The following is a 20,210-nucleotide window of genomic DNA, read 5'->3' on the forward strand; positions in this document are numbered from 1 at the left end:
CTTGGATGCCCATAGTTTCATGCCTGAGTGTTTTTGCCCCTTGGATTTTGGACCTTTTGACTATTAAAGTCTTTTTGTATTGGAAAACTCTGCGTCTGAGTCCTGCCTCCCACCAGCACCCCTGACAGTTTCCTTGATCAGTAAGTTGCTGCAACACTACGAAATTCATTATTTTCTACATGTATTAGCACTGAAACCCGCTTGTACCTTCTTGTCCCAGGACGAGGATAATTGTCATATTCATGGCTGTTTGAGCTGATCCCAATCAGCGCATTCCGCACTGATGACAACGTGTGGGAAAACACTCGGAGCTGATTGGGATCACTTCAAGCTGCTCGACTCATTTGCACTCAGAGCGGTGAAAAGGCCGAATCCTGCCGTCGGGGTGAATATGGAGCTCGGGAGATCTGAAAGCGGTGATTAGGGTCTCTTCTGAAATTAAATGTGGGTTTTTAAAAGCCAAGTCGTGTAGACAAACAGGTGTCAAGATCGCACAATGTCACCTTTTAATACGCCGGTTGAACCCCTCAAAAACCCTCAAAAAGACTCATTTTAACACAATTTCTGACATGATTACCAAGTATAATTATTATCACTTTCCTTCTTGAATCCTGGAAGTTTTGGGGACTGGCGAAGATTTTTTGAAATAACATATTTTCCCACAGATGGCGAAGTGATTACATGGGCTCTGATCAGTTATGTGTGGGTGCGCTCGGGAGTCTCGGCCGATGGATTGCGATGGTTTTGTTTCCTCGCAGACGCGATAGATCACCCGTGAGCCGGCAGAGACGCGCAGACGGGGTCGCGTCGGGCCGCCCCGGGGACGACGCGGTAAACGAGCTCCGAGCCAGCAGGCCTTCTGGGAAGACGCCGCCGGCTGAGAAGAAGCGAGCATTCAGGTGCGTGAATGAAGGCAGCTGGGGATTTAACTGCAGTGAGGAATATAAAAGTTAATCACACCGTGGAAGGAGTGGAAAAGCAGCAGACGTTGGAAACAGAAAGATAACAGCTGCTGTTGAGGGGAAATAAAAAGCAGCTGCATAATCACTTCTTTTTTAGTGTCTGGCTGCAGAGTTACGAGAAGGTCGAAGGATCTGAGCAGAAAAGAGCCACCGTGAGGCTCCGGGGAAATCAACCTCATGAAACGTTCTCACCTGATAAACAGGCCGCGGTGATCGCCGTTCATCTTTCTTTCCCTGAAAGCTGCTCGGAATCATTGACTTCCTTTTTCAAAGATCCACACCACGATTTGCTCCTTGATTCCCGTTTCGCAGGTTGATTCTATTTCAAATGAAAATGCGCATCAGGAGAGCAGGAGAGGAAAATGCGCATCAGGAGGGCCTCATTCACGCTAAACAGCGTGAATGAGGCCGGGAGGCCGGTGGGTGGGTCGCACAAAAGGACCCGGTTGAGGAAGAGGAGGAAGAGATGCGACATCCAGAAGGTAACCCGGAGGTGAGAGTTCGGGGGGGGGGGGGGGGGTCCGCTCCAGCCGATGGCTAACGAGCAGCAGGTGTGTGAGAAGGAGGAGGTACATGCACAGCAGCTGGGATCAGAATAATGTCTGGAATCGTGCAGGATGCTTGTTCGATTTCTCACGAGCGGCAGCCGGTGCCGCCGATGGCTTCTCTCTCGGAGGAGTCGGCCATGTGGCCACGTGCGGTTCGTCTTTGGTCGGGCAGGCGTGGCCCCAAACAGCTGCATGTGCGTTGCTTGACGGGCCGGCGTCGTCCTTCGGTGCTCGTACGAATCCCCCCCCCCCCCAGACGAACCAAAAGGAAAGAAAACGTCTTCTTCCCGTCAAAGTCGATCTTCCCAACCGATGCTCCGTTGGGCGGAAACCTGAAGGGGATTTGCCGTCTTCTGTGTTCTTCTGGAAATCAAATCTTCCAAAATTTCACTTTTCTGTCAGCAAAACTGTTTTTAAGAGACAGAGGAGCGCCGAGCCGGGCAAACTCTTATCGGAACCCTGGAGACCGGCGCTGAGAACAAGGCCCGTTGAACACGGAGAGGCGCTTTCGTTCCGTGCATTCGGCTGAACGCTGATTGAAGGTGAAAAAAAACAAAACAAAAAAACCCTGCCGGCAGTAACCAGGTTGTTGTTTTCCCCTCCGGAGTCCCCAGAGATCTGCTGCACCTCTGCGACGACAACAACAAACCCCCCCGAACAGATGATCGGAGTGGAGGAGCCGCGTGACCACCAACCGAATGAAAGGCTGAATCATGAATCATTTAGATATGAACAAAAGGGAAAGCAGAACGTCCTTGGATGAGATGCAACAGAGGACGTTACCTTTCGATCAAAGATTCATTACATTACATTACATTACATGTCATTTAGCTGACGCTTTTATCCAAAGCGACGTACAATAAGTGCATTCAACCATAATTGACCATAACCATCAGCCATTCATCGAGCTCTCTTAATCCACGTGTCGAAAACGTCTTTATTAAAGCTCGGGTCGACGTCATGGGAGGATGAATGAGGAGCGAGCGGGACTTTTAAAGTGCGCCTGGCTGTGGGGGGATAATGAATGATAAATAAAGATCCTTTCAACTAATATAAGCGATACGTCCTTTAATGCGAAAACAGTTTATATTCTGTTGCAATTATTACAGCTTTAACGTTTATGTCACTTCAGAGACATGAATACAATCCCGCTCATGTCGTTTCATGGGAATAATACATTGTGTTGAGGATTTCCTGCGACATACATTCGAGTTGTGTACTTTTTCTACAAAAAAGTAGCTTTAGGTTTGAGAAGGAGGGAAACACGCCACGTCTGGAAGGAGCGCTCAATCACTTCTCTTTTCCCCTCTCCAGCCTCCATTTGTCCCCCTGTCTGTGGAGACAATTCCTCACTGACGTCCACAGAATTTCAATCCGGGGAAGCGGGGTCGTAGGTCACAGTGGGGAGACGGGATGCCTCTTATTGCCAAAGGCCATTTTCTCTTTTCTCTACTTGTTGGATAAAAAAGGGATTTTTTCCCCCATCTGGTCCGCTGCAGCGCTTAACACACCGCACGAGTCAATCTCATTTGCGCTGCCTTTAATCAAGGTTGCAGTCTCGCTGGGCTTCAACGACGCCTACATAATAAAAGAATAATTGAGAACAAGGACAAGCTAAAACCAAACTCTGCCCTGTGGGGAAATTAAACTTGAGCTAAATACAGAAAACACCGAAATGAATATATTTGGTTGATGCATTATTCATGTTCCTTTTAGTAGACATTTAACTGAGGCTGCGAACGTTTCTCCCGCCTCGCCGGCCTTTTAGAGCGCAGACACTAATGAGCCGCGCGACTGTAATCTGCTTACGGTCGGCTGTGGCGTCGACGCGTGTAAACGTGTCGATAAAACGCTTTTCTGAGCGTATCGTCGGGCACCGAAACCCGCGACAGGCCCTGCTGAAGCCGTCTATCCGCACTGACAACGCCACAGTGGAGGCGGCAAGAGCCAGGAGAGAGACGGGGAGACGAGGGAGGGCGGTGGGAGATGAGGGTGGCTTAGCTTAACAGGGGGCTTCTGTAATGGGGGCAGGGGGGGGGGGGGGGGAGCCGCAGCGGGGTCAACGAGCGCCTTTAGCGGGACAGAAACCTCGCGATGTTGACTACAATGAGGCAACTCAACACAATGTTGTGTTTTTGCAAAAATAAGATATGATGTCTTTTGATGGGCCACGGTTGTGTGAAAACATACGTTTGCTAATAATTCAGAATATTTTGTAAAAAGAAGTCATGAGGAATTGAAACCATCTGCTTTTGAGGGGCGGTGGTGGTGCAGTGGTCAGCACCGCCGTTCCGGGTGGAGTTTTCCCGATGCTGAGTAGTTGTGAGAGAGAAAGTGTGTATCTAGTATGACGCAGAACATTTTAAAGGAGCAAAGAGGAGAACAAGCGAGGGACAAAACGTTTAAAAGTTGTCGGTTTTGCAGACGATATTTATCAGATGGCTCAGCGGTCTTCGGTTTTAAGAGCACCTTGACTCCGCCTGTCCTCCTCGGCAGGAGATAACGACGGTCTAATCTCTAATGGGAAAATAACCGGGAGGAACAGAGCTAATCTGTGACGGAGAAATAACAACATTCGAAACACGGCTGGCTGCAGACCAGGTGTACTTCTGAAGGGATTATCCTCACGTTTCCATCGGCCTCCACACAGAGCGGTCCGTGGTCCTCCTGATACGCATCCAGCCCCATAACGGTCCGCCTATCCAATAAGGAATAGATTTGTGCACACGCTTGTCAGGCGTGTTGAGGAGGTTTGAGGAAGAGGCTGCAGGCCTTCCACACGGCAGCATCCAGGCGATTACAATCGGAGTTTAACTCCCCTCGTGAGCGGAAAACCACTTGAATCCCAGAGAAGAGACACGGATCATTTGGCGTTAATCGTCCCCCCCCCCCCGTTGATTAAATCTTCTGCGCATCCCCATGTGAAATCGACATTCCTGCAGAGGGACCTGCTCGATGAAGGAGGCCTGTCTTCATCTACGGAGCCGACGAGAAGCGGTAACGTTGCTTCTTAAAGTAACAACACATTGATGCTTATGTTGGCGCGTGATCTGCTAACTTTATGCAAAGATAACTGCACCTTTTTATCTAATGACGGCGCAGTTATCAGATCCTGCTTGGATAGCATCACAACAGGACGAATCCCTGCACGCGTCATCAACATGCAGATGTGTCCATTAGAGATGAACAGTACAGATGTGATGAATGGAAACCAGAAGCTTGCTTTGTCTCCTCCAGGCTCCTGGTTTTATTCGGGGCTTGTTCAACCTCGTTGGTCTCAGTGCCGATTAGTACATGTTAGCATCGCTAACATTAGCATTCAGCAGTCGTCCAGCTTTGCAGTTGAAAAGTGAAGCCACTGAAACTGTCTTAAAGCTGCATTCTCTGCAGTGGCCACTAGGGGGCGACTCCTCCGGTCCTACAGTAGTCTGTGAGAAAATGACTCTACTTCTCTCTGGATTTATTTCCTCAGTAAACATTGTGAACGTGAGCTGATGACGTCGTCTCACGTATACGCTCGGGTCTAAGGACCTTTTCACCGCGCGTTATCTGGTTACCGTCGGTGTTCATCACCGCGTTCGACCACATGAAACACGCGCGCCGCACGCGGTAGATTAGTGGAGGCCCTCGGGAAGGTTCTCTCCTCCCGCGTCTTTTGACATCGCTCACGATGCCGGTTTATCATCTTCACATCTGTCCTCTGATCCCAACCGGCAGATGAGAAGATTTAAACCGAGTCCTGCGCGTCTCGAGTGTTTGAACAGGCGGTCGGGGGCCGAGTGGCTCCTCGCTGAGGAGTCGCTTTGATCTCCTCGGCTCCTGGATGCTTCACAGCTTTACATAATTACCTCATCGCCGTGGACGGACGTGTCCCCTCCCACGCTGCGCGGTTTGAAAGGAGCAAATATAAAAAGATGTAAATGTATGTAAATTGTTCCGGTTATTGACGGGGACGTCTTTGCTGTGTGTCGGCTTGATTTAACAAAGAAACAAAAGAGCTCGGCGGTTTGAAAGTTTTGGAGAAAGAATCCCACTGTGACAAATGTGAATTTGACAAATGTGACAAATGTGCTTTCTGTCCTTCCCGAGGTGTGAATGTAGGAACAAACTGCTCCACGAGCCGATTGGATTCTCTCCTGTTAACATTTATTCCTCTGGTGAATCATCAACAGAATTTAGCTGATCAAAACAAACCGGAATGAGAGAATGTGTCACTCACAACATCACGGATACACTGAGCAGCAAATGGAACAACTTGTCTGTTTCTGACCCAAACGCACTGGTCAACATGTAGATATTAGATGTGGAAAAAGGTCACAAAATACAGACCTGTTTATTTTTTCTTCAGTTTCAACAGAAGAGACAAAAACGGGGACGGTTTTCAGCGGATTAGTGCACATTGTTTTCTCTGGAGAGTCTTTAGGGCAGCGGCTCTAGCACGCGTTAGCACGTTAGCCTTTAGCTCGCCAGCTAAAACATTCTACAAAACAGCCGCAGTAAGTTCGCCCGGGATCAACATATTCCCTGAAGACATGTGGATGACTTTGACAGCGTTGTCTTATCTTTTTATTTCTCTCTGGCTGAAGGTCAAACCCTCTTTTCCCCCGCCTGCTCGTTTGCACACATCAGCGCTCGCGTCCTCGACTTCCTGCTAATGTTTCCCGCATATCGACTAAAGGAAATAAAAAAACAACATCCCCTCTCTGTATCTCGATAAACTATTTATTTTTCGCAGCGTCCTTCCAGCTGCGCTCGGCCGCCGGGGGTCGATCCGCTGTCAAGGTCACCCGTTGAGTTGGCGAACACGGAAAAACACAAAGAAACAGATGAAGTTTTATTCAGCGAATCAACACCTTTAGCTCATTTTCAAGTGTTGACATTCGTCTCTCGCTCTGGCTCTCTGCTCCCCTTTGGAGTCACCGTCCACCTGTCAGAGCCGAGCAGATTAGCGTTTCAAAAACGCATTAACTGTCTGCGCAGGCGGCGACACGCGGCCGCACGCTGTACGGCTGAAAGCTTTACTCTTCAGCGGCATGTAGAGAGCTGCACACAGCCGGAAGGAGGAAACATTTGGAATAGAGAGGAAAAGCTGAAAATCCCTTGCAAAAAAAAAAAAAGCTTGCAAACTATAGGAACCAAGAAGCGTGTAACGACGGAAGAGAAAAGAAAGAAATAAGTATGACAGAAAGAGAGTAAAAAATTCTCTCCCACTATCTACAAGCTCGGCACGTTTCCCCTTAATCAGGCCTGAGAGGCTCTGAGGAAAAACCCCAAACCACTTAAAGCTCCAAACAGCAGATTCTTACAGACACTGGACTTTCCACCGAGGGTCAGCTGTTCGCTTCGTGTCCGGCGTGTGTCTGCTCAGGTTATAGCCACGTTTTTGCCAGTGGGTTCGCTCTGGAAATATTTACTTGCGGTACAGAGGGAGGTTTATTTTGAAGAGACACCATGCGTGTTTGATGACTCATGACTGGCGTCGCTGTCTAATCACAGTTCAAACGAGCGTCCGTCAACGTCATGGAAACGACTCCAGTCACGGTTTCAGGCGCCCAGATTGACTGAAATAAAGTTGTGTTTAAGTAAAAATCAGAACCTTTCCATTTGACACGTTGGCTTTAGTTGGCCGTAGACTTCACTTCCACGTTTACATTTTTGAATATTTAAAAGGATATCAACAGGTTTTAAGTCCAGCACTGTTTGTATTTACATTCGCAGTATGTACAGTGATGTTTCCTGTGCAGCCGCATTCTCCGGCGAAGCCTCTGAGCGGCTCTGAGTGGAGCGTCTGTCCGTCGGGCTCGTCGCTCAGATGAAGTACTCCTTTGGGTTTTCGGTGGAGACGCTCTGGGAGTCCCTCTGGGTGGTGAAAGTGAAATCTCCGCTGTCCTCCTGTTTGACTCCCCCGGCTTCCTGGTTGCCGTACGTCTCTTTCCGGCGGTACAGGAACCGGGCGGTTAGCGCCAGACCGCTGGCGATCAGGAAGATGGCCACCGCTATGACACCTGCGAGGTGGAGGACATCCGCTGTGAGACTCATTTCATTTCTTACCAGCAGTTAGAAGAGAAGGATCCCCGGGGCGTGTTTAGCTCGAGCCAGCTGGCCAAAAATACGCAAAAAGCACATTGTGCTAAGCTAAGCTAAGCTAAACAGTAACAATCTCCCAATTCAAAATGATCCTGAATCAACTCCTTTGAATATTTCGGCAGGTGGAGAAAAGTTTTGCCACACGAGAGAGAAAAGATCGTGAGCAATTATTTCACTGGTGTTTCGGTGCTTTTATTGTGAAGGAGAGGATGGAGAAAAAGGAGAAAAGGGGGAAAGAAGTGTTGAGGAGCGTGTCGCGTTATTGTAGCTGCCGCGTTATTGTTTTTTTACTAACCTGAAGTACATGAACCCTCAACAACAAATAGTTTTTATTCCTATTTAAAGCATGATAATAAAGAGGTGCACTTCCGCCTCTTGTGGCCTCAATAAGCAGTAAATAAAGTAGCTTTTTTTCCAGGCAAAATCCTTTCATGAAAACAATTCCATTCCCTCACAATATTTACGCTACTTCTGCTGATAAATGCAACTCGGTGACCTTTTAAGTGACCTTTGCAATGCAGGACTTTTGCTTGTATTTACACATTGTGGTATTTCCACTTCTACATTATTTAATTAAGTACTTCTTTTACTCCGCCGGTGACAACCAACCGAGCGGCGTCCACACTGAGCAGCGGCACGAGTTACACCAATGTGATTGTGGTGTTGTGGGTGTGCGTCCCGACGGACACGCTGACCTTCTGGGGGGGATTTAATCGATTTCAGTGGACTTTGTGGAGCTGCTGCGATGGTTTCTGCCCCCCTCCTCCCCCCCCCCTCCCTCCGGCACAAGTGTGTGAATTTAAACTGTGGTGTTGGAAGATACGAGCGCGAAGGTTTCTATTTAATTACCCGTTGTGCACCGAGACACAGACACACACATTTAATAACGGACACTTTTCAGTGACTTCTGACTGATAACAGCTCATCACTTTGAGCCAATCTGACAGGGCCGATTTCGTCACTGTCGCCGTTGGTGGAATTCTGATGTAGCTCAAGAAAAAGAAGAAAAAGGTGAAACGGGTTCCGTACCTCCGATCAGGGCCGAGTCAGTCCTGACGGCGTTGACCAAAGGTTGACCCGAACCCGCGGAACCAGACTGGTCTACAGCAGAGAGAGAGAAAGGCAGGAAGTAGGAAACACCAGAGAGAACATCAGAGCCGACGGGGGAAAAACAGCAGCAGCTCTCCAGAGCGACGTGAAGCGGGACGAAGACGAGAGCCGAGGAGAGACTCTGGAAACCGCGTCCCACATTAATTATCTCGTCGAGCGCGTCGCCGTGATTCTCCTCGACGAGCCCGTTGAACAGTTTGAAACGGGAGCTCCTACCGAGAGCAGGAACGAAGCGGCTGCTCGCATTCAGCACAAAAATCGTAATTATTGGGCAGTGAGGCCTAAATTGAGGTGATAACATCCTCCGATCTTGCGGCTCTTAGGGCGGTTGAGCCCCTCAACTCAAACTAAACTAAACCTGTGACTCCTCCCCTCCTACCTGACAGGTGGTGCGTGTCCTCCGCTGCGTGCGGATTGGCCGACCCCGAGGAGCCGCAGGTGGACTGGACCAGAGGTCCCGTGATGACGACGGGGCTGCTGTGCGGGTGGAGCAGAGCAGCTTTCAGAGGGCTGACGGGGTTAAAGCGAACCACCGAGAGACAGCCGGTAAAACCCAGAGACGCCAACGGGGACAGCTCCGGGTCCACGTCCTCCGACCCTGGAGACAGAAAAGTGAGAGACTGGAAATTGTGGTTGGACATACATGTTTATATTGTAAAACACGGTTTATTCATCCTAAAATGTGATATTACACCTTTTTTAATACTCAATTCTGCCACGTTTTAAAAAAAAGAGTTAATAGAAAACTGCAGGGTAGTAGATAAGAAGATTTGTTTAGCTTAGCTTAGCATAAAGACATTAAAAAGCTCAGGTGTGTCCAATTGGAACAAAATGCTCCTATAAACGCTAACGTGTTATATGTCGTTATATGTCGGGGTGGGAAGGCAGGACTCAAACGCAGAGTTTAGTCCAAAAAGGGACTTTAATAGTCAAAAACTTCCAAAACTCAAAACTCAAAAAAGACATGAACGAGGTGCAGGGAACAGGAGACAGGAACATGGACAAGGACATGGGCTTCTGACGAGTAACAGCTAACAATGACGCGACAAGTGACAACAGACACACATGGTTTAAATCCACTAGGGCGGTGCAGGTGATTGGACACAGGTGGACACAATCAGACAATCACAGGGGACGACGGGACAAGGCAGGAAGTGAAGTTACCCAGGGAGACATGATGCAGAAACTACAAAATAAGACAGGAAATAAACCACACCGGGACATTATAATCACAATAAAAAGACACAACTACATCTTTGTGGTCTTACAGGCGCTGATCGTAGCTTTTAATTACACTCTTCTTATTCACAAATGTTTTGCTGTTATTTTAGTCCCTTATTTCTGCACCCAGCGTGAAACAAAGGGCCTGGTTGCTAAAGATGGTTCCTCACAACGGCAGACTTTCCTCTTAAAAATAGAACAAAGACTTTATTTTATCGGTGCACGGGTTAACGAACCGAAAGCCTTGAGTTTTAGAAAGAGCTCAGAAACAGGATTTGACTCATCGATACTATCGATTGAACTTTCGACCTCTCGTTTAGAGGCTATCGCGCTGACAGGCTCATTGACTCCGCCTCGCACATCTGGAGCAGGACAATAGTGGCAGCAGATTGACTTTAGTGATTAGCGCACAAACACACAGGCGCGCGCGCACAACGCAGCAGACAAAACCGGCGTTGCTTTGGCTCCCGGTCTGCATCCATCACTCCCGCAGACAGATGTGCCTCCTGTCGGCTTACTTCATCGACTTAAATCGCTTCATCGTTCACCTCCTTCCTCCGTGAGCGGGCCGCTCAGATGACTGAGAGGCGGCGCGTCCGTGACGAGAGCACCGGGAAACGTTACGGTAAGCGCCCCTCAGCAGGAACAGCATCACTCCGTCACCCCCACCCACCCCCCCACCCACATCTGTGTCTCCCTGTATTCCATCCGGGGGCATTAGTTAGGGAGATGGATGACAGGGTTCTGCTGGAAACAACAGAAAATCCTGCTGCTTTTCTGATCTTGATGTGACTGTCTGCCTGCTGTGTTTTCACCCCGCGGGAGAAGGAGGATGATGGGGGGGCGGGGGGGGGGTCACATGCCGACGCGACGGGGTTCAAACGGGCCGAGCGGAGAGACGACGTCCTGGAGCTTCACACACGTTTGATTTTGATTATTTCACCAAAGGGTTTGAAGGCAGAAACCAAAGGCCGATATTGTGGGATGAACCGGAATGTGTTCATCATCTCTGTGCAAATACTCTGTGGAAATAAAGAATATCTAAATAACACGTACTCATGCAATTCAATGAAATATTCCTTTGCGTCTTCAAGCACATAAACAGATCAACGAAGAAAGCTTATTATTTTTATTTAGAGTGTCACACTGCTGCTGCCTCCTTTCTAGTGACACAAACAGAAGAGAAGGAGGCTCAACGTTATTCTTGTCTATTTATGTGTATTTATGTTAAATGTTTGCAGCATCCTGACGAGAACAATTCCTCTGCAACAAATGGTTCTACTTCTGATCCTTTAAGTCGGCGTGGTCCTGGTCGCATGCCGCTTGGTTTCCCGTTAATGTGACTCAGAGATCCGCGGCCCCTCGGCCCCTCGCGCTATGAGCAGCTCTCGCCTCACAGGGAACATGAATAAGTCATGACGCAGGTGATGTCCAGGACGCCCCGCGGGGGCTCGGCTCAGAGGACGTGGTTAAACTCGCCCACGGGGGGGGGGCTTTTTCTTTACAGGTTGACAGGTGTTCAGGTGATTTACAGGAAGTCAGACTCCCGGTTCAACTCCCGCCTTTTACTGATGCTGAGCACATCTGTACGACGTGCTTCTGTCTTCATGACGACCAGTGAAAGGTAATCAATTATTATCAAGCCAATCAATTACGCATCAAGCTCTTTTAAGTTAGTGAGTTAAATATACACAAAGTTGGGGGAGTTTTTTTAATTTTTGCTTTTTTCACTTAACTGATTTTCACCAATTTACAAACTATAGAACAGTGAATAATGTCAATTAATTTACAATTATAATATAGTGTGCAACGACTCATGATTATAAAAAGGGCGATAAACTAGGTCGTTGACTAAATCAATGATTCTGGACCAAGTCGTCTTCTTCTTCTTCACAAGTAGACGGTTCAGGTCATTCACCCGTGCCGTCGGGTCCGCAGAGCGTACGGTCGAAGCGGTGAGAGGACCGACCTTTTCACTACACGTCCTCATTCACCCGTTCACCCCCATTCATGCGCTGATGAGCGGAGCCACCTGCCCATCAGTCACTGACATGCACGCGCCGAGGCCGTGAACCTCGTGACCTCGACGCCTCCTCACCCACCGTGCACTCGGCCCAACACCAGCGACTTGATGGCGTTGAATTCTCCGTCGGCTGTCAGGTTGAAGTCTTCTTTGGGTCTCTGGTCGATCTGAAAGGGAACGATTGTTTGCTTTGAATTTGCCTTTAGAAGGAGGATGACTCGTGGCAGTGGACGCTTACCGTGTAAACGTTACATCTCAGCCACAAAAGTTCCACGAATGTAACCTGTAAGTATCTTTATCCAGACGAAAGCGTCTCCATATGCATGTCTCTAAATACACAAAGCTTTGGTATGATGGAAACTGATATTTCACCGGAGCCTCACACAGCCGGGCCGCTGCAACACGAGGTCACCTTGTTTTCCATCTCGGGCCGTTGATAATTATTCAATACGGCAGCTGGTTAGTGGAAGTGAACCTCATATATCACGAGCCGCTGCAGTTACCAAGATAAAACATTCAGAAGATCCAGATATGATTTCAATGCTCCATATTTCATATTTAATGTGTGGTTTGTCCCCTTAAAGGGATGACGGGGGGCTTCCCATATAGATGAGTATCACTGTACTGTGTCATAGTGGACACAGGAAGTAGACGGGTCCGCCCCCGCGTGTGCATCTGTGTGTACGTGGTACATTCGCCCTCTGGGATCGGTGCCTCATTTGGAAAACATCGAAAAAGGGTTCAGCCGCCCGCCGTCAGCCTCTAGTTCCCGTTCGTGAAATGCACCCAAACGTTTAACACGATGCAGCTGGAGGCGGATACGGAATCAATGTAATTCTGTTGCTCGGCAACAACCCGGGTCCTTGTCAACGTCCTGTCGGGCCTTAACGATGCGGCGAGGTGTTGTCACCTGCAGGGACACGGCGTCGGTCCGCCTCCGGACGGAGACGGCGTGGAGGCGTCCGTCCGCCAGGCTCCTCGCGGTGCTCCTCAGCACCTCGGCGGCCCGGCGGCCGTCCAGCTTGTACCTCACCTCCAGCGCCTCTTCACACACAAACGCACATCCAACCATCGGGTTACAGAGTAAGAGATTCACAATTAAAATGTGATTATCATTTAGAGCCTGCTGAGTTCTAGATGATGTTGATATATGTGAATCCAAAGAGGGGCTTCCTTTATTAATTGATATGTCTATATTAAGAGTTCCATATTGACACTGCAGCTAATCTAATTAGTTGTAATTATTCCAGTTAATATTTAGAACAAAAAGAGCAGCTTTAACCATAATGGTGTACATGAATACATCCTACATCAAAGGTGTGAGGGAATAATTGGTTTTTGTGGGAGGACCTGCAGCTACCTGCTGATGATAACACATTTGTTCTGGAAGAAAGGCCGCAGGGTGCGTTCGCGCTGAGGAGGTGTAATTGCAGTCGAGGGTGAAAAGAAACGAGCCCTCTCAAGGCGAATAAGAGAAAGCTCTTAGGGATTTAATTGGACACTTCAGTTTAAGTGTGTCCACCTGACATCTCCGCGGCCCGCGGGACGCCTGAACGCCCCGCAGTCCATCAGTCATTAACGCCGGGGAAGAAAACATCCATTTGCGGCTAATCTGCCCGCAAAGTGACTTCTAGATTTTGGGGCCTTTAAACATCTCTTAACAGCCAAACTCGGCAACACAACATTATGTCGCACAAAAGTAAACAAAGCGCATGAGCAAGTTTTCTGCCCTTTTGTTTTTCAATTTCAGAGCATGACAAATCGAATTCACCCTGTATTCATACCACAAATAGCTCTCTGGTTTCTGTCTTCTGGGCGCAACAAACCCGCCAAAATAGAATTCCACCAAGCGAGACGACCGATGAAACGGCCGCCGCCTCCAAGGCTTTATTATATTTATTCAATAGCGCCGATGTTAACTGTGATTTGAGCATCGGTTTAGGAGTAAAACAGGAGCTGGAAAAAAAAAAGACTTTTAGGTTAAAGGGTAACCGCCCATCAGGGGAAAAGTAAAGCCAACAAGTCAGAGATGAATTCATTGGTCATCACACACCCGCTCTTCTATTAGCTGGGCAGTTATGAGGAAGAAGAATCTAAGAGCAGACGTGTCGGAGACCAGGACATCTGAGCGCAAACATTCGACCTGAGAAGAAGTCCTGTTTAAGAGTGAGGACAGGAGAGCTTTACAAAATGGTGAAACGGTGAAATGAACAAGTCACACGCTCAAATTGAAGGAAAAAGAATGAGTGATAAGACAACAACTTCTTCAGCCTGAGACTAAATGTGATAGCTGGACGGATTAAAAGGCAGTGGAGGCTGACAGGGTGAATCCAGGGAGAGGAGAGATGTGACAGAGCGGATCTGGTAAAGGAGGAGAGGTCGATAACGGGAGAAAATTGCATGAGTGAAAGAAAGAGGAAACGAGAGGTGAGATGCAGACGGAGGAAAGTGATTGAAAAAGGTTGAGCGAGGAAGAGGAAGAGGAAGAGGAAGAGACTCGTAGCAGGTTTAACAAACGTGAACAAAAACAAAACAGAGGGGAGTAACTCGAGGTAATTATAACAAATACAAATAGGCGAACAAAACAAAGCTCCTCCCCCACGAGGCTTAAAGATCTGCCCCGCGAAGGAACTCCTTCAAAATAAAAGCCTCCTCACCGTGCTTGTTGATGAGCAGGGCCAGGGACTCCCCGTGGTGCGAGCTGACGTAGAGCAGCAGAGCCGGACTCTGGTTGGTCCTGAAGCTCAGGGAGACGTCCTCTCCTCTCAGGGTGGTGTCGGAGTAGACGGAGGAGGGCCGGGCGCTGCTGTTCCGTCCTGACTCATGCGGATGCTTGAAGGTGTAGCTGACGGTGGTCCCCGGCAGGAAGCTGGCCGACACCTCTGGAGAAAGAATTTGTCGGGAGTCGTTGCTGTTCTGCGATGAGGATTTGTCATCGATAAACACATGAGATCTAAAGCTACGGGCGTAGGAGGCCAGTGCCTCACCCATTGGGAATAAAAACTATACATATATTAAACTTCAACACATTATCTGCATTGCTGATTTAGTCTGTATATTCTCCACCCTGCGACCATCTTGCCAATTGCTTTCCATCGGCAGTGAGCAGAAGCAGAAACACTTGATTTGAAAAATATCGCTTTGTCTGATAAATATCAGTAATAAGCAGAAACTTTTATTTTTCATTAAACCACGTCCCTGTTTATTAGACTATCAATATGAATGAACTTCACTTATGTGTGTTTATTATCTTATTCGGTGTTGGAGAATGTCAAGTTTTTAATACAACATTAAAAAATCCTACATGATCAATTTCAAAGGGCAGAGTACAAACAAACATATATTTAGAGTTTCATCCCCAGAGATCCTCGGCTTTAATTAACTTCCAAAGGAAGCCTCAGATCAACTCTCCATGTTTGATTAGTAAGCAAGAGAAGTAAAAGAGGCTCTCAAAATATCTACAAAGCATTGAAAATATATATATGTATGTACATATTATAGCAAACGAAATAGTCGAACCGTCGAGACCAATTTCACAACAGAAAACAGAGATGGACTTTGTTCAAATCAAATAAACCACATCAAACAGACATCAAACGGACTCTGTCATTGGGTGCTACGTGTTCATGTGTGTGTTCAGTAACAACTTCTCTGAAATAATGCACAGCGTTTACATTAAGTCACAAAAAACAAAGACGTGAGATCTTTCCAGCAGATGACGTCTTCACTACCGTCGTAATTTCACAACAGGACATTGTTCACTCTCAAGTCGACTCGTCCTCCACATCTAAGCGTGGACCTCCTTCCATCCCGCTGTCCATGGTGCTGAACGCTGCTTACCTCATACACACGGACGCCTTTTCTCTGGTTCGCTCGTTCATGTGTGCGTGTACCTGTGTGGCAGAAGGCTCCGGTGTGCGCCGACAGGCCGCAGTCGCACAGGAAGCCGTTGGCCCTCTCGGCGCAGCGGCCCCGGTTGCGGCACAGCGACCCGTAGCTGCCGCAGTGACCCGGGCAGCCGGCCCGAACCCCCGGCGTGATCCTCGCCCTCTCCTCCAGGTCCAGCGTGACGCCGTTCAGCTGCAGGGCGCGAATGCAGCCCCGGAAGCCCTTCTGCCTGGACGCCGTGCCTCCTGCAAACGCCGACGACAAGGAGAGGAAACTCAGCCGCGTCAAGCTGTGGAGGCAAAGCGGCCGCCTCATCGCTCAACGCTTCAGCCGCGAACGGGCTGCGCGTTCGCCCCGCGATGCAACACGACAGCTTCCCATTCCTGCAAAGAATTGGAAGTGTTGTTGGGTTCGGAGGCGCTCTTTGCTCTCCGAGTCAGAAGCTGACAACTTGCTGTTGTAAAGGTCAATAAATCACCTCCTCAGCTCCTCCAGGCCGCCTCCCTCTGCTCTGATTTGACCCGTTTGAATTATTGAACCGACAGAGAAACTCGTCTCAACATTTCCTCTGTCAAGAAAACAGCAGGGAGTCTTTTTTCATCCTCATTAAAGTCGACTGAAAGTCATGTGATTAAGATTCGGGACCTTAAGGACTCGAATAGAAAAAAAACTATCTTTGAAATTGGAAATATTAAATTCATAAGGTTGGCACACCGACTGCTCTCACCTGCACTCTAATAACAACTTACTTTAATGTGCCTTCCATTTTGTAAATGCATTTTTTTATTTTAATCAGCATCCTATTGCAAGTGTTATTAAATTTAGAAATTCATGCAGCCAATCAGACGCGGTTACCCCATAAATCCCCTCGCTTCAAAACTGATGAATGTAGCGCTGCTACATTAAAGTTAAGGAAATTGTTTACTAGATGTTACCCAAAAGATTGAAAAAAACATTTTGCTTCAGATAGAAATGAGGTGATTGGATGTTACAGTTTTCTGTGGAACTCATATTTTACTTTCAAGATATTAGATATCCATTAACGTTCCTGGTGATTTAACCGGAATGTGTTTGCAACTCTCTAGTAGTCACTTAAGGTTAACATGACATGTGTGAAAGTTGTGTCCCAGCGGGAGCCGGAGACGGATCCCTGAGGACCGCCACCTCTGATCAAAGGTTATCAGAGTGGGGAGGATATCGGCTTCACGTCTACAACATGGAGAACACCCTCCGCACATCAAAATGCTTACAGGTAGAACTTAAAAGGGCGCAACAGCGTGCAGATCAAAGACAGAGAGATGAAACGATCAGTGAGAGCTTCCAGTCGTCATATCAGCTCAGCTAGTGTCTCAGCTTCCATCCTGCAGCGCGCAGACTGGAGCCCGTGAGAACGCACGAGCGTGGAAAACGATTAGCGTCAAAGTCTCCATCAAAGGCGACGCATGTGCAAACATCGGCATCACGCGCGGAGAGAGCGAAACGTGGACGGACGGGAGAGAACAGCATTAACGGTCTCATGCTAATGGTTCCTCCAAATGTCCCGATGATGGAATCAAAAGATACCTCGACAGCAGGTTTTCAAACAAATCGCGTCTACTGATCTGCGAAGAGGCCTCGCGGATCGGCAGCTAAAGGATCGGCAGCTAAAGGATCGGCAGCTAAAGGCGCGGCAGCTAAAGACGTGGCAGCTAAAGACGCGGCAACTAAAGGATCGGCAGCTAAAGGTTCAGCAGCTAAAGACGCGGCAGCTAAAGGATCGGCAGCTAAAGGATCGGCAGCTAAAGGCGCGGCAGCTAAAGACGTGGCAGCTAAAGGATCGGCAGCTAAAGACGCGGCAACTAAAGGATCGGCAGCTAAAGGTTCGGCAGCTAAAGACGCGGCAGCTAAAGACGCGGCAACTAAAGGATCGGCAGCTAAAGGTTCGGCAGCTAAAGACGCGGCAGAAAAAGACGTGGCAGCTAACGGATCGGCAGGTCAAGACGCGGCTCGCGGCGCTGACGGTTCTAAGGGGGGAGAATCTGACGAGGGATTTGTGAAGCGAGGATCTGAGGAATCCTCGAGCTCCTCGTCCACGCGGCCTGGATGCGGCCTGCTTGCGGCGGAGAGGCAAACCGCAATGTGGCTCGAACACACAAAGGCTTAACTCCCCAAACAGGGCAAAAATAATTGCCTCTAAACCTTCACAAAGGAAGTTATTTCTGCATTCATTGCTCAGCTCACTCAAAATCGCTGCGTGGGGGTTTTTAGCACCTGCAACGCGAATGAAAGGAATTGGAAAATGAACAATGGTGCGGATTAAAGATACGAGCCAGCCAATAACACGGCTTATTAATCAAAACAATGGGACTCGGTCCGGTATAAAGCAAGGCGGGATTAGGCTCATAAATACAGTGTGAAATTTAAACAAACCAACACAGCGACTTATAATTCAAACAAAGGAACAGTTTGCTTTGCGAATCAAGACTCGTAAATACGGCGCGTGTGGTAAGATGGTTCATGAATCATTCCAATCCAAATAACTTCATGCTTTGCCTCACGAGGGGATTGTGCGCTCATGAATGAACATGTGGGTCGCACAACAGCGGCCCAACACCGAAATGAGCGACACGTCCAGGCGGTTCACTATTGGCCTGCGTCAGTAACTATGGAGAACTATGGACCGTTTTCTTTTAAAGCTAATGTGAAAGTAGGAGGAATCGGCTGAATGTCTGTAGAAGAATGCGACCTCGGGGCAGATTATTCAGCCAATCGGCATTCAGCTTCTCATCTCATCACCGTCTGGTTTCCCCGCACACGGTGTGTTTACTGATATGAAGAGACGTACATTGTATTTGCAGAATGAAAAGACCTGATGATAAATGTATTTTCATCATTTTCTCCCCCTGTAGCTCCGGGGGAGGGGTGGGGAGGGGGGGGGGGGGGGGGGGGGTCACAGAGAGAATTCATAACCCAGTTGAGATTAACCGGCTGCAGTATTGATGAAGTTTGTGCTCGCTGAAGGTTAATAACGCGACTGCCTGGAGAATCACTTCACTTCGCACACGACGCTCTCGCTGCTCCCTGATGCATGTTTTATTTATGGAACATGATCACTGTTTCGTGGTCACAAAACCAGCGACTCAGCGCTTTAGTATCCAATAGTGGTGAGCGGCTTACGGCATTTAGCCGCTAGCAGCTTAGCACTTTAAAACAGAATATGTATTTTTCCTTTAATAGGAGTAAGTAGGACTCTGGGTGACTGAGGATGGAGAGGCAGTGGGAGCACCTTCTACATCCAATACTGAAGATCAAACCTCAGGATTCAGCTGACAGCGGATTAGCCAAAGAAGAGAGGATCAACCGGATGCTGGTTGAGGTGTACGGGGGGGAAGCATGTGTCAGATTGCCATCTTCCATATTGGACACCGTTTGGTGGCATTTAGTCAATAACGGCCGAGCCTGTTTGAAACACCGTCAATATCTTTGCCTGAAATGACGCCGTGCACACGAAACAAAACTCATAATGAAAAACACAGAGAGTCAGAGCTCTATTAAAGCTGACACGTACCGATAATTGTTACTCGAATGAACATCGTTGTTATTCATAGAAAGCTGCTGCGCATCGATCACAAATACAGAAAAACAACAAAAGGAAGCGGCGCTGAAAGGCGGCTTTGTGTGAGCGTGGAATAAGCGCTGCTGTTCACGGGCGTGTCTCGCCCCCTCACCGATGAACAGCTGGCTGTTGAGCTGCAGGTGGAGGTGTCCGTCGGCGGGGGCCCCCCGCCTGGCCGCAGGAAGCGCGTCCAGGCGGAGCGACGCCTCCCTGACGTTGCGCTCGGCCCGGACGCGATGCCACCGGTCGTCGTTCAGGGGGACGCTCGACTCCACGCGGACCTCCAGCGGGCCGTCGCCGACGTCCAGGGAGAACACCACCCGGGTGGAGGCTGGCGGAGGGAGGGGGGAGAGAGGAGACGGGTGAGACAGGAGGTGGGGGAGTCGGAGGGAACGCACGAGCGTTTAACAGCGTTTTAGCTTGACGATGAGAACGAAACATCTGCTTCCATGTTTGATTTGCGGAGCAGCTTTAAACTAATAAGACAAACGTCAAATCATTCCTCGCTCTGCCAGAACAACAAAGAAATAAATAATTTCCCACTTCTCTCTTTATTTATCCAGTTTCCAATCATTTGCATTCGATTTTTGTGTTCCGTCCGTAAAAATGAATTGCTGCAATCATCTAAAGTCTGGTTTGAGTTTTCTCTTAACTTGCAGTTATTACAGAAGTGACCCGCGTTTTGCCTCCAAACATTTAGGGTTTGAGTGTTTTTTGAGAGGCAGCTGACAAATATTACACAACAATATCAGACCATCTGTCAAAACGTCCCTGTT

At 48.5% G+C, this 20,210-nt stretch overlaps 1 protein-coding gene across 2 annotated transcripts in view; it reads right to left on the reverse strand.

Annotated features, from left to right (window-relative positions):
* Positions 1–5,639: 5,639 nt before the first annotated feature.
* Positions 5,640–20,210, reverse strand: part of LOC120816354 (contactin-associated protein-like 4) — a 55,459-nt gene continuing 40,888 nt past the window's right edge. Inside the window, exons 17-24 of one of the 2 annotated variants that reach the window (XM_078099711.1) lie at positions 19,547–19,765; positions 15,845–16,084; positions 14,609–14,833; positions 12,862–12,995; positions 12,031–12,118; positions 9,087–9,305; positions 8,627–8,698; positions 5,640–7,515 (exon numbers count right to left, since the gene is read on the reverse strand). In XM_078099711.1, the coding sequence (XP_077955837.1) occupies positions 7,319–7,515; positions 8,627–8,698; positions 9,087–9,305; positions 12,031–12,118; positions 12,862–12,995; positions 14,609–14,833; positions 15,845–16,084; positions 19,547–19,765 (1,394 nt within the window). In that variant the 3' untranslated portion in view covers positions 5,640–7,318. The remainder of the gene's footprint in view (positions 7,516–8,626; positions 8,699–9,086; positions 9,306–12,030; positions 12,119–12,861; positions 12,996–14,608; positions 14,834–15,844; positions 16,085–19,546; positions 19,766–20,210) is intronic. The other variant, XM_078099712.1, reaches the window with a different exon arrangement.

The sequence above is a fragment of the Gasterosteus aculeatus genome, chromosome 3, assembly GCF_964276395.1.
Source record: "Gasterosteus aculeatus chromosome 3, fGasAcu3.hap1.1, whole genome shotgun sequence".
Lineage (NCBI taxonomy): Eukaryota > Metazoa > Chordata > Actinopteri > Perciformes > Gasterosteidae > Gasterosteus > Gasterosteus aculeatus.